We start from the raw sequence: 14,318 nt of genomic DNA, 5'->3' as shown, positions 1-14,318 counted from the left end.
CTAATCTTTAGTACCAAGAGTGTTAGCCAAATATCAGTGTAAAAGATAGTGTAAGACAAAGATGTACCAAGGAACCATGCACATGAATATACACGACATTTCGAATTTTAGTATTGCCCGAAAGTACATGAGTAATTTAAACTAAAGTAGTGCGATATTGAACGCGCAACCCTCGTATTTTGTGGCCAAATTAGGTTCTCACCGTGTACTTCGCCTTTACTTTATTGTGATTTGGCGAATCTTATTTGGGTAAAAGCTAACAAAAGCAAACACAAATGTTGACATTTCACACTCAATGGTCTGCAACCGTAAATAAAGACTAAATATTTAGATAACGTGGCCCTCGGTTTAAAAAGTTTACATAGTGTACAGAATGACACCAATCTTTGGTGTTATTCAATAAAGTTCAATACTAGTGCTCTCGTCACATAAGTTGTGATACATTAGTACAAGTAAAACAAAATATATCTTGGCACTTACAATAAATTCCCTACGTTAAATCATCTGCAAAAAACTAACTGACCCCTACACCACCATCCTAACCCCGCAAAAAATCAATCCAAGCATTTAAATGTATTGTTATACTATACATGTACATGCATTTTGATTTTCTTACACGCATTTTGACAGCTGATCATTAGTTATTACTGTTTGAACTGTTACTAATATATCACGTTTAAGTCATTCCTTAACATAAACAAAACCAGAGGGCGCCTAATAATACGGTTGTCATTTATTATGTCTAAATCATACAACGAACTACGTTAGTTTTTTCTACCAAATAACCCGTTCAAATAGCATTAAATCTTTTCATTATAAGTTGTTTATCATTTTGATCAGTTATGTTTTGGGAGATCACAGATATGATTTGAAAACTTTTCAAACATTATCCGCGGATTAATTGATAACTATCTGACCTTAGCACGCACTGTAAAATGTTTTGTATTACTACGCCTCTTGTCGTGCAAAAAATAAAAGCGCGAGCCACCCTTGTGAAATTAAATACAGAAAATTGAATTTTAACTTTCAGATTAACTCTTGACTCTAAATACATGTAATAAGGGAACGTAACGTTCGATAATATTTATAAAACATATATATGTCAAAGGTCAACTAGGAGAAAATATAGGTTAAACTAGAGCAACTTTATATTTCTGCAAGAATTAACAATTTAAAGGACAGAATTTTCCTTCTCTGTGGTTTCAATAGGTACATCCATATCATATTTACCAATAGATGCACTCCAACCTGATCAGAGACGGAACTTTTTAATTCTTTCATGTGAGGATCCAGCTAGCTGACGAAACGTCGGTGGTTCTTCTCAGGTACCCGCTCGTGCCTGAAATATGTCAGGAACCCGCTCGTGCCGGAAATATGTCAGGTACCTGCTCGTGCCTGAAATATGTCAGGTACTCGCTCGTGTCTTAAATAATGCATGGAGGGGGCACCTAATGTCGATCACCACCACCGCTAGAAAGTCTCTATATGACCTATAGAACGTATCAGTGTAACTTTGAAAACCAATCAACATTTCTAAATAAGTTGTGTCAGACTGACATTTTTCTAGCCTTTTATACAAATGTGCTTACAACCTTGAAATGAAATGACTGTTAGCTTTTATTAGCACATTATTATAGTCATAGAAACTTTTCCCCATCCATATTCATTTAACAACGCTTTCCATGCATTGTTAACAGTGCTGCTGGCCGAAAACCTAAAACTTGCTGTTTTAAGTTTCGCGTTCAAAAAAGACATTTTAGCGGGGATTAATTAATTATATGGTTGTAAGAATTTAACCTAATCAAAACATGACGGTGCAATCAGACATCTTGTTGACATATTGATAACTCAATAAGCTTACAGAGATACCATTTAAACATTTCTTGCTGTTTAATGATAATTTATCTATAATTTATAAACAAGCCATACTATTCGTAAATAAACTTATTATAACAATTCATTGAAAATCCGAATGTTTTATCACAGTATATCTAATTCTTACGCGAACACCGTAATCGGGTAAACACAATTGAGGAAATGAACGAAATGACAGATTAAGTCACGCGGAAGAAGTTAAACACACGGCGCAGATTCATTACAGTGACTACAAATACTATATGATTTGTGGGGTGTATTTTAGATGTCAGTCGGTTATTAGTGAACGCGTGGAGAACATCCATTCATTTATTTACCTACATACCTAAACCATAGTATTTCATTTTAGAAAAAATAAAGTTTATAAATACTTGAAGGTTTGAAATAAAATCTCCATCGCTGTACAGTTTACTTATTTACCTTTTTTTTCGTTTTGTTGGATTTATTTGAGTTTATTTGGACTTATTGTGTACAGCATCAGTGTAAACAACAGAATAGATAGATCTGGTTTCGGGAATTAAAAGATGTGGACAAATGCAAAAGATTTGACTTGAAAAGTTGAAAAAAGCGAGCAAACATACAAAAAACAAAAAGATAAAAATAATAAAAATGAAAGTGAATATTTACATTTTAGGTAAGTGTTTTACATGTGTAGTGAAAATTTATTTTTTCTAAAAAAAATCAAAAGGTAACATCTTTAATAATCAAACCATGCGGACCAAAAAAATGTGGAAAGGGATGGGGTGGGGGTAAGGTTACTAAACATTATTGTTACGTAAATAAAATAAAAGTTAAATACAATTGCACAATCGCAAACAACTTTCCAGATAATGGGTTGCAATATCTAAAATATAGTGTTTTTGTTGTTGATGGTGTTTTTTGTTTGATTTTGTGTTTTTTTGTTGTTTTTTTTGTGTTTTTTTGTGTTTTTTTTTTAATTTTTTTTTGTTGGTTTGCTTTTAATCAACATCAGATACAATTCCCATTGTAAATTTGTTTTTAAACTGTCCTTTCAACTAAATAATAGAAAAAGAAGTTTCAAGTACCAGAAGAGCCATTGCTTCTTCATATTATCTTGTTAATTATCATAAAACTTTAAAAAAAATCAAATTAATTTTTTACAATATATAACAAAGAATAAAAAAAAACACATTTCTATACCATATTAATTTACTTCGATACAGGTCTCATGTATTTATTTATTTCATCAGTTTTAATTGTTTGTTTTTTTGTCATTTATTTTTCTTGATAGAAAATATTTCAATTGCAATCCGCTCTCGGCTCTTAAATGTAGTACACAAGTTAAGTAGAGGGGAAAAAACGATCTGAGGCAATAAAACGTAATTAACCTGTAATTAAATTACAATTACTCTAATCTATTAAGTATAAAATCATTTATATGAAAATGTTTGTTACTACGTATTGCTGTTTTACTCACAATTTTATCGCTGCATCTCGAATATTTACAGCCGACCTATACCACCCAAATTTTTGCTCTTTTTTGCGGAAATAAAAAAAACTAATTTAATTAATTATTGGCATTATCGCTTTGTCTCCGTTAAAGACGAAAAGGGAAATAAAACTGAAAGATCAAAAAGACCGTATCGTAGATTTTGGCATATGCAACTTTTATTAAATTATTTCATTTGCATTTTAAAAAGAATCCGTCGCACGTGAACTCGTGCATTTGGCACCAATTACGGATGAGATGGTGGTTCAAAAATACCGTCAATTACTTGATTAAACTCTCGCAAGATAAGAGAAATATAGTTTGGCATTAAACTCGTCTGATATCTGCAGATAGGCAAGGCTTATAAGTCATTTTCATTTAGCGTTTCTTTGAACTTTGAACAAAATCTGAGCCTTATCTCGATTTCTTTTGCAAAAAAATTTGTTTATTGACGAAAAACCGAAAAACTCATTTTGCGTAGAGGGAATGAAATGCATGCAATGTTTTCTTGTAATATAAAATTAATCTACATTTTAGAGAAATGTATTTTTAAATCCTTATTTCCCATCAAAATAGTGACAAAGTTGATGGAACAGCGTGATTTGGACTTGATTTAATCAAGAATATGTACGGAAAGGATCTGTTCAGAAGATGTGATACATTTTTATCATATCCGAATGTAATTTTGTAATGAGAAATTCAACTAAAAATGATAAAATGTAATAAGATAAGGCCTCTTAAAACGCGCCTATTAAATTTAGAGACATAGTGCTTTACATGTAGATTTAATTGACTTTTGTAGATTTAATCAAAGTCAAAATTTTAAGTAATATGTAGTTTCAATCATGAACATTTTAAAACTCGTTTTCTTTATTTTTTTCATTATTAATTTTACTACAGTTGATCGTAATCAAATTGTTGGATGTGACGGTGGGAGTGAATGGAATTCATACATTTTTAGTCATATTGTTTTTCTTAAAAAATCATCGCTAAGCATGTCCCTTTAAAATTTATTATTTTGTGATACTCTGTCCCTTTAATTCTTAATTACCGACCGTTCATTACCAATATGCACACCCCTTGACCGTCTAAGATAATATTTGCACGGTAATAATTTCAGACATCTTATTTCCATTCCCCCCAGGACTTCCGGCTCACTTAAGCAATACCTACTCGAACTATTTTCTTACCATCTTGATAGCACGAGTTACACGTGCAATCCATATTGTCTTCTTAATCTACCTTTTTACTATTTATATATTTGTAAAAAGCATTATTCGTTTAAAACATACTCAGCGACGAGAGTGTAAAAATAAACAATTTCTCATAGCTTATGAATGAGAATTAATTGTGAAGAAATAAATATAGTGTACTTAGCCAAGAAATAATTTCGCCCACCCTAGTGCAATGTTAATCGGGTTCAAGGTCCACGTTTTTAACTTGACGAAAAATATAACATGTCAGGGCAATGAAATTTATTTATGATAAAGACTATACGGCTTATTAACAAAACATTTTCGTCAAAGGTATTTGGTTATAACATTCATCACTTTATCATCGCTATCATCATAACCGTGGTCCGTCCTCCGCTTCCTTGTCGTCGTCATCGTCGTCGTCATTACAATCATCAACATCATCATTATCATTTTAAATCTTTATCATTATCATCGGCTGAAGAAACATCTTCTTCATCATCATTATTATCATACTCGTCATACTCGTCATCATCATAAACATCATCATCATCATCATCATCATCATCATCATCAACAACAACAACAACACCATCACCATCATCATGGACGTCGTCATTGTCATGATTATAATCATCATCATCATCAACATCGTCATCATCATCATCATCTTCATTAACAACAACAAACAACAACAACAACAACAACAACAAAAACAACAATATTATCAACATTAATACCACCACCACCATCATCACGAGTATCCCCATAGTGAGATCATCGTCATCAATATTTTCCAAACACTATCTGTTCATCAAGTTTAAAAACGTTCAGCTTTTAACCTTTAAGACGCGTTTAAAAATGCTGTCATATAAAACTGACCTATTTTCATGTGACTTGTTTCTTTTAAATTAAGTCATAGCCTTGTTTGAGGCAGCTCCCAAACAAAGACCACCCCGGCCGTAAAGACATATGTGTCACTTCCAATTTTTTCTCTTAAATTTGGAAATAAAAGGATAATTTGCATTATTTAAAAAAAAAAGACAATTCTGTCATTTCCAATTGCGGTTTAAAATAAAACCATTGCACCTTACGATTTATTTAACATTAGTGTTAAATTCCGGCAATTCAGATAGTTTAAGAAGGAAGGGCAAATTCATTAATTACCCACAAATTGAAAGTAAATGATCCTAACTAATTCCTGAAATTGGGCGGAAAATTGGCCATTGGTTTCGGGAGATAATTCCTAATCCGGTGCAGAGTTTTTGTCTGGTTTTCAATGAATTTCTACTGGATTAAACATACAAAAACAACGTTTTAAGCTTGTTTCTGATTTTAAATTACGTTTCAAACCAATTATGTGGAATGTTTAGAGATTTCGTTTTTCAGAGTTTGTCCTTTTATTTATTTACTTAAATAGTAAACTAGTCTACAGTATGTCAACAATTTTACGTAGTTCTTTATAAGATCTCATTGTTGTTCCAATGACAAAGTTGGCCGATTCATTCAAAAGCGATGACCTAATAAAATGCTGGACAAGGTGCTTATCCGTGCATTTTTAAAGCCACTGGACCATAGTAGATATAATTTTTACCGATCTTGTCCATAGAAACATATAAAATATTAATTAGAACTCTTTGCTATTACACGTGGATACTTCCTTCATTGCTCGCTATTATTAAACTTTCACCGTTATTGTTATATAAATTTGAGCGAGATATGAAATAAAATAAAATTAAACGGAGGAAAAACGTTCCAGCTGGCGAGAACAACTTGGCATGAGTCATGCACCTGCGCAATAAAATAAGTACCAATTTATCTTAATTTTTGTTGCAAAGGACGTAGAAAAACTTTAATTCAAACTCAATCTATCATCGTATTGTTTCGTTATTAACAAGTTCCTGTCCTACACCAAAGCTTAATTAGTAGTGAAAATAATCGCAAAATTCCGTTAGTAAAGGCCCATCACCAAGACAAGAATATTATAATGTTGTAGAGTAAAGCAGTGAACTTTGGCTAATTACCGGAAGAATACAGAAACGTGTATTTACATACATTAATAAAGAAAGCAGTGCTGCGATACAGAACTATGACGGGTACCGGCTGTTAGCCAGGACAGATAATAAAGATACGTGCCTTCATAGAACTTCGAACTACGGTACTAAATCACCGAGGTTATCTTGAATATAAAATGAAAATTATTGATACTGGAATACATTATGACGCCTTGTTTTGATAACTTTGATTCTTATTCTGATTCGATTTTTTCTCTCTCAAGATTTTCGTGAATGAAAGTTTGCAACCCACCTAGCTGGCCTTCACCTTGGACATGGTCTTATTTAGGGTCAGGGTTTGACCCTTCCAAAAGGAAAACTTTAAAAGATTCTCTACAAAAGCAGGAATTATCAAGATGAAAGCTATATTTTATACGTTCACAAGAAAATTAAGACTTGTTAATTGAGTAAATTCTCTGTAGTAAGAAATTTATCTTTCCTTGAAAAAACTTATGTGTCAAATTCAATTTTGCTTTGTTAATACGACATTGGATCACAGGAACTCTAATTTATCAAAAACAACGTACCCATAAGATACGTGAACTTACACCTAATTTGCCTTTTTTAACTTAAACAAAACCCTCATATCTAAAAAATTTAGCACAATTTATTCTCATACAACCCTTTATCCAATTATCGCCCGTAATGAATTCAAGATGCTTAAATTTTGACAAATTGTCGATCAATTTGCAACAAAATGATAAGAGACGTCAATTTTCGTGTTAGTTTAACAATTTATAGAGCACTACGAATAATGCCTCCTAATAAATAAACGGCATGTTCCTCAAGATAAAAATATTTGATGATTATATTTGTACAGGATTACGGTAATATATCTAATGTCTTAAAGATAAAAAGACCTGATTTACAGCTTGATTTACAAGTGTCAGGGGGTGGGGTGAGATATGCGGTGCAGCGCAATAGGTGGGCTTATGAATTATTTGCGTTTTTTTGCTACTAGACCGACACTTAAAATCATGTATTGTCAGTGATATAGGAATAAAAATCTATTGAAATTTGAATATATAATATTACATGTATAAATACATGAAAACTTAAATAGCATCGGTTAGGTATTATGGAATGACCCATATAGTTCCTTTGTTTGTTTGTTTTATTTTATAACACACTTTTCAGTAAACATAATAAACATTTTGTATCATTAAAATACCAGAGTAAGTAATTAACAACCAAAGATAATTCTAAAAATGCGGTCAAATATGTTTATAGTTTTCCATTTCATTCAGTTAGAATTAATTTCTTTAAAATCGAAAGCGATTCGCCACGCTATTGCAAAGATACATATTTACATTTGACAGTGACGTTCTACAGCAAAAAGGCCATTCTTAACATGTAAAATTAACTTTATTGAATAATTGACAAGTAAATCATGAAAGGAATTTATTTAGCGCGTTCCTGCGTTGTTTAATCAACTTGCCCGGATGACTTTATACACATGTTTGATGACTGGAATAAAGCGTCTATCAACAGACTGGTGCGAAAATATTTACCCTTCTATTATTGGGGTTAACGACATCGTATTGACATAATTCTCAAGTGCTAATTCCTACTGTTCATATAAACATTTGATGATCCGTTTATAAAAGAAGATTTAGAGATGAAAGGCCCTTCAAAAGACACCCCATATAAAACAAATGTTTGTAGATCTGTTTAGACGGTGTTCTGTAAAGATAGAAAAACAGAATAAATCTTTCGAGAACGTCTATAAATCCGTCATTTTGGCACTCTACATCGGTGGGAAACCTTTCTGGTAGGTTTAGGAAGGGTGTCGTAAACTCAGAAGATATGCATAAGAGTTTTAATACTGATGAACTTGATTGAAAATTCATTGTCATCGGCCCTTCTTGTCAAAACATGCACAAAATTTATGAAAATACATATTTAATAATAGAAAAGTTGCACTGAAAACGTTATTTATAACTATGTGTGTGAATGAATATATTCTGTGAATTTTCATGTATAGCTGTACACGTGTTTTTTGTGTGTTTTTTTCGGAATGATTTTGACTTCGTTCATATGAAGACATAACAATTTTCAATTTGAGTGGATTATTTTCATTGATAGTGCTTTGATAAAGAATGAGAAAAGCCAGTCTGAAAGATTGTTTTCATAACATAATAGGTATACACATAACAACGTTAATCATTTTTGTTTGTTTATTTCAGATCCTTAATAATATACAGGGTTGGGATAATCTTTTTAACAGTTTGTTTAATTTGCAGTTTTCTTGAATTATTTGAAACTTACTGATACACTACTTTTTATTTTATTGACTCGATTGACTTTGTCATATCGGTTTCTTTTAATTAATGCACTACAAAATGAGATAAACATACATTTTCTATTTAATAACTAGAACTTTAACATCTTTATTTTTGTATAAAATAACAGTATACAATGAAAATATACTTGAAATTTTAAATACGATAACCATTAAATTTTACGCTACGGACTCCGTTACTCTCCAAAATCATTGAGGTCTTGACACTTTTTTAAAGAAAAATTTCAGCCCTGCTTTCAGAATGACAATTTGAGCCGCGCCATGACAAAACCAACATAATTGGTTTGCGACCAGCATGGATCCAGACAAGCCTGCGCATCCGCGCAGTCTAATCAGGACCCATGCTGTTCGCTGTCAGTTTCTCCACTTGTTATAGGGTTTGTAAGCGAACATCATGGATCCTGATCAGACTGCGCGGATGCGCTGGCTGGTCTGGATCCATGCTGGTAGCAAACCCATTATGTTGGTTTTGTCATGGCGCGGCTCAGTTGTAAATTCTCTAGTCAGTCATAAAAATCAAAAGTTTGCATGTTATAGGGTGGTAAGCGATGTCTGCGACATAACGAGAATCGTTCTGCATTTATCACAACCGTCACTATGATGGTACGGAAATTACGAAAAGTGTTTGATCACGCTAAAGACGTATCAATCATAAAATTTAGAACTTCATTTCTTATTTGTATTTTATGAATATCCCTTAGTTTCGCTAAATATCAGATTGCAAAACAGGCCTTGAAAAAAAAATTTGCTAAATAAGGAAAATTTAGGAATTGTTTTTCATTGAAACCCGTATTTTGTAAACGGCGACAGAGGGGTTTGCGATGTGGGTCTGTAATTAATCACAGACGGTCCAAGACTTCGATAAATACACTGTTCATAATTAATGACAGTTTTCACATGTGAAACGATTCACTTTAAGAAAAATTTGATTCAATCTTTGATATTTTTTAATATTTCGTTTATTGTCACCATAAAGTATAAAACATTTCAAAGCGGCCGCTTTAAAGCAGCATCCACGTAAATAACCAAAAGGAGGTCAAAATATGCAATGATAGCCCTTACTGCGTTGGGTCACGCAATAGAAATATGGTGATAAATACTACAAAATCAGTCATTAATCGAATAGAACATGTAAATTATTACTTGAATTTTGAAGCTTATTACTTTCCTAAACAAGCTTAGTGCGAATTTCTCAAGTTTGAATTATTTGAGCCGTGTCACGACAAAACCAACATAATGGGTTTACGACCAGCATGGATCCAGACAAGCCTGCGCATCCGCGCAGTCTGATCAGGATCCATGCTGTTCGCTATCAGTTTCTCTACTTGTAATAGGGTTGATAAGCGAACAGCATGGATCCTGATCAGACTGCGCGGATGTGCAGGCTGGTCTTGATCCATGCTGGTCGCAAACCCATTATGTTGGTTTTGTCGTGACACGGCTCATTTTTTTGGTTCATCTGGAGGCATGCAGATGAAATGTTATTATATCATACTAAACTTTTATAGGAAGACATCTTAAAACTTTGAACATATCATAAAAAAACGAGTGTCTTGAATTAAAAAAAAATATATTTTTGTCTCTATTAGAAGGTAAATGCATTTGTAAATATCGTTAAATATTTCTGTTGACGAGACCAAAATTACTTCGAGATAGACCCTTTAATCGAATTATGCACAGTAGATAGTGATAGCTCAAATAATACATGTAATAATCATAAAAATCTAGTTGCAAAAAGAATAAAAAATAAACAGAAAGTCACTAGACATATAATCAAATGTGTTATTTCCGGAGAAATAATTAAAAAAAAAACAATGAAAAAAGATTACATTTATACGAGTTTGAAACGCTATATAACGTCATTATAAAAGCCAAAGTGTGAACCAATCAAAGTGAAGCACTTATATTATATAACAAGCAGAATGTGTCTTTGCTTGTTCAAAAAGCCAGTATATATTAAAGACATATTTCAACATATAAAAATAATAAGCACTTTAACATTAGTTTGATACAAAATAAAACAAAATGTAGAATTTCGTATACGTGACTCATTTGCTTGTAGGTATCAGATTATATTGAAACAGGTGTTGAATTCAACGTTGACCAATCTCCACACTGTGACATCCTTTGTTGAGCGTTTTCGTCTTTGACCACTCGAGACAACTGCTATAACAGCGGTTTGACAAACTCGTCAATAGGTGTCGCTGCTTGATAAATCGAAAACAGTTTCACTATAACAACAACAACACAAGTGTATTTGTCATGTATTCACGTCTCATACCAAAAAAACTATGAGCAGTAAACAGGGGTCATAGTTTGCTTTGACCTTAGTGCGACAAAAAAATGTCAAATGTTTGCGAAATCTAAAACTTAGTACCTCAGCAGTTAGACGAAAAGATTTTGTTTTTTTGTCAAATTGGTAAAAGTCATTTCAAGATCGGGTCTTCTTTTATAGTTTCGTTAGTGCTTTAGTTAAAGGGTAACTGAATATTTAAAAAAAAAAGATCCACGTGACCTAGGCATTTTGAATTATTACAAAAGAAAAAAAAGTTTAATGGCAGGAATCAGACCATATTTCAGTTCTTTAATCCGAATCTATGACTTAAAAAAGGGGGGAAATGTATTTATTATATGTCTTTAACGAGACGTCTCTATGATAACAGTATGTACTGTGACTTCATATATATTATAATGACACACAGTTTCAGTCATTCATGGAAAGTAAAATTTTGTTTTTCATTAAAGAAAAATAAGTTATTTTTTCCACTGAAATGAATACTCCTCTCTTACGTTACATTAGAGGCGTATTAATGGAAAAATTACTATTTACATAATTTTACGATTTAAATAGATTGATTTAAGGAAGGAAATTGGAGGCAAAAAAGTTCGAAAGCAATTCAAAACGCGTTTGAATTCAAATTCAACCAGCTGTTTAATAGAAAATTTGCGGCTTTTTTGTTTTCGAGGAGTTTCACCACATAATTGAGCTTGCTCGTTAAATTGCTTTTTATACGTAAAAGTATCTTTAACACCGTTTGATCGTCTATAATCACATGTTTAATCTAAGTCTCTCAAGTGCACCTGTTTACAGTATTTACAGTAGAATATATTTTTCGGAAATTTGTTTAAACCGTTTTTCCAAAGTTCAATATATTAACAGCCTTCTGAAAATCGGGTCGTAAAAATAAAGCCCCACCACTTCAAATAAATCGTCTCCTTGCACGACAAAGGCTTTAACTTTAAATATACCCCCTTAAGTGGATCGTTCTCATTTCATACCCTAATCAAACTCTCGAAGTATGCAAATAAATTGAAAATCTTTTGTAGCAGCATTGGCCAGTTTCTAAACAATGTTTCCACTCATCGCTTAAGATTATGTAAGTTCGAAAATTTCAAGGGACGAACCGCTTAATCTTGAGCGTAATCTTTGTCGCAAAAGAAGACTTTAAATAATACTTTTTATCTTGTTTCTTTCTCCCTATTTTCCATCAATTATATGAAACTACATTCGAAACAAGCTCTAGTTCTTTTATATAAAACTATCATCTTTTAAGTAGTTAACATAGATTTAGAAGTACAACACTAATTAAACAGTACTCGGGGGGGGGGGGGGGGGAAGAAAACTGCTTGTATACCGTATTTCGTATTTTTACGCACACAAATGGTCAGAGTGACTGAGCAATGAAATATAACATAAAGCAATACTTATTTGCATTTTATGTATTGAAAGAAGCCAGTGTCAAGTGATAATCCTGGTAAAAAATTATCACAAGATGATTTTGTTATAATAGTTGTAATCCGGAACTCGGCAAATGTTGGTTTTTCCAAGCTAACTCCCCTCCCCCCACGCGGTACAAACAAAACTTTTACCAGTATAGCCTCGCGGTGCCCTACCGTTCACAATAAAACCTGCGGTGCTTATTTTTCGAAGCTGTAGCTGTAAAAGTTTGTTGTACCCCTTTATTAGCTGGGAAGAACCCAAAATATATTGATACTTGTGCAAAAAATCCTTTTTTAATCACTTAATTCTTACGTACTTTGTAATGTAAAGAACGTCGATAGTCCAAATTATTTAGGGGAAAAACAATTGCTCATAAAACACGATTGCCTCATTTTCTTTTTAATTTATTTGCAGGTATTTTATGTGTGACATTGACATTGCAACACACAGAAGGTCAAGGTGACGATATCGCGAAATGGGTGGAGGACGATTGCCGAAGAACGCTCCGGGAGGCTACGGACATTTCAATCAGATCCCCGACTCCTCCGAAACTTTCCGGACACTGGACGTCATCTAGGTGAGTAAAGCGCTAAATAATAAGAAATTCCATATAATTATGCTTTCATCTCTTGATACTTCTTAAATAAAGACTAAAGGGGCGTCCTTGGCCGATTTGTTAAGGTCGTTGCGTCTCACCGCTGTAGGTTCGAGCTTCGAAAACGTCTTTAGATTCTTTCATGTAAGAAAACTATCCATGCAGCTAGTTTGCGGAACGTTAGTTGTTCTACTCAGGTCCCCGTTTGTATCTGAAATAACGCACAGTGGGGCACCTGAGGTCTTCCTCCACCAGTAAGGCTGGGAAGTTGCCATTGGACCTCTGCTGTGTTGGTGTGACTTGAAACCCAATGAAAAAATAAAATACTCTTATTCAAATTTGCTGAATATTTCAATCACTTCCGTACAGATATAATTTTATTGTAACTATGAGTAGGATGCGATTATTGAAATGCAATGCAATGTTATTCGTGGAACTTTTTTTCTTGCTATCAGTGGTGGTGGGTGTTGCTGTTAAAAATTCGGTTTATGTGAAATTGCACCATATTTAATCAAATTGTGGAGATATTTACACGGGTTGACCTGCACGTATGGCTTAAAGTTAAGTATACCCAGTGCATTTTTCAAATTGCATAAAATACATTAATATCCAAAGTTCGTTTAATTCTCATTAAAATTTTTTTCTCAATTAGTTACACCTTTCAAAAAAGACACCAATAAATGTTATCAATCAGTAGAAATATTTTAATAACAATCTGTAGAAAATTTCCCCTATTAAACGGTATTTTATGGGCTCGTTTCTTCTCAACCACATAAAAAGCATAGCGACACGTTCTTTAAAATTATTGTTTACTGCAAATCATAAAAAGCCAGCGACCCCGCTCGTACGCGTGAAAACGTATTTCCTTTCATCCTTTGCCCTTTTTTCCCCAAGTGACGATATTTAAACATGATTTAGAAAGTAATAGGACCTTGTTGGTATTTCAAATCTTACATTACTACGAAAATTAGTATCCAATTATTAAAAATAACAGGATCAGATTATGACATGGTGGTAAATAAACCCGCTCATTCTGTTCCGTTTTAATTGATAGAGATTATATTATTTCACTCGGTGGTGAGGTTACGTGTTCAGATATGTAAATAGGGGTACGCATCTTTGTAATAT

The 14,318-nt window shown here is 32.9% G+C and overlaps 1 protein-coding gene across 1 annotated transcript in view; it reads left to right on the top strand.

Moving 5' to 3' along the window:
- The first annotated feature begins 2,146 nt into the window (after positions 1-2,146).
- The window catches only part of LOC132716925 (protein APCDD1-like), a 28,364-nt gene continuing 16,192 nt past the window's right edge, over positions 2,147-14,318 (top strand). Inside the window, exons 1-2 of the mRNA XM_060700270.1 lie at positions 2,147-2,509; positions 13,010-13,172. Of these exons, the coding sequence (XP_060556253.1) occupies positions 2,485-2,509; positions 13,010-13,172 (188 nt within the window). The 5' untranslated portion in view covers positions 2,147-2,484. The remainder of the gene's footprint in view (positions 2,510-13,009; positions 13,173-14,318) is intronic.

The sequence above is a fragment of the Ruditapes philippinarum genome, unplaced genomic scaffold (genome assembly GCF_026571515.1).
Source record: "Ruditapes philippinarum isolate M1 unplaced genomic scaffold, ASM2657151v2 ctg4742_1_1_1_1, whole genome shotgun sequence".
Classification (NCBI taxonomy): Eukaryota; Metazoa; Mollusca; class Bivalvia; order Venerida; family Veneridae; genus Ruditapes; species Ruditapes philippinarum.
The sequence above is the reverse complement of the archived record's forward strand: the minus strand, read 5'-3'. Positions and strand labels throughout refer to the sequence as shown.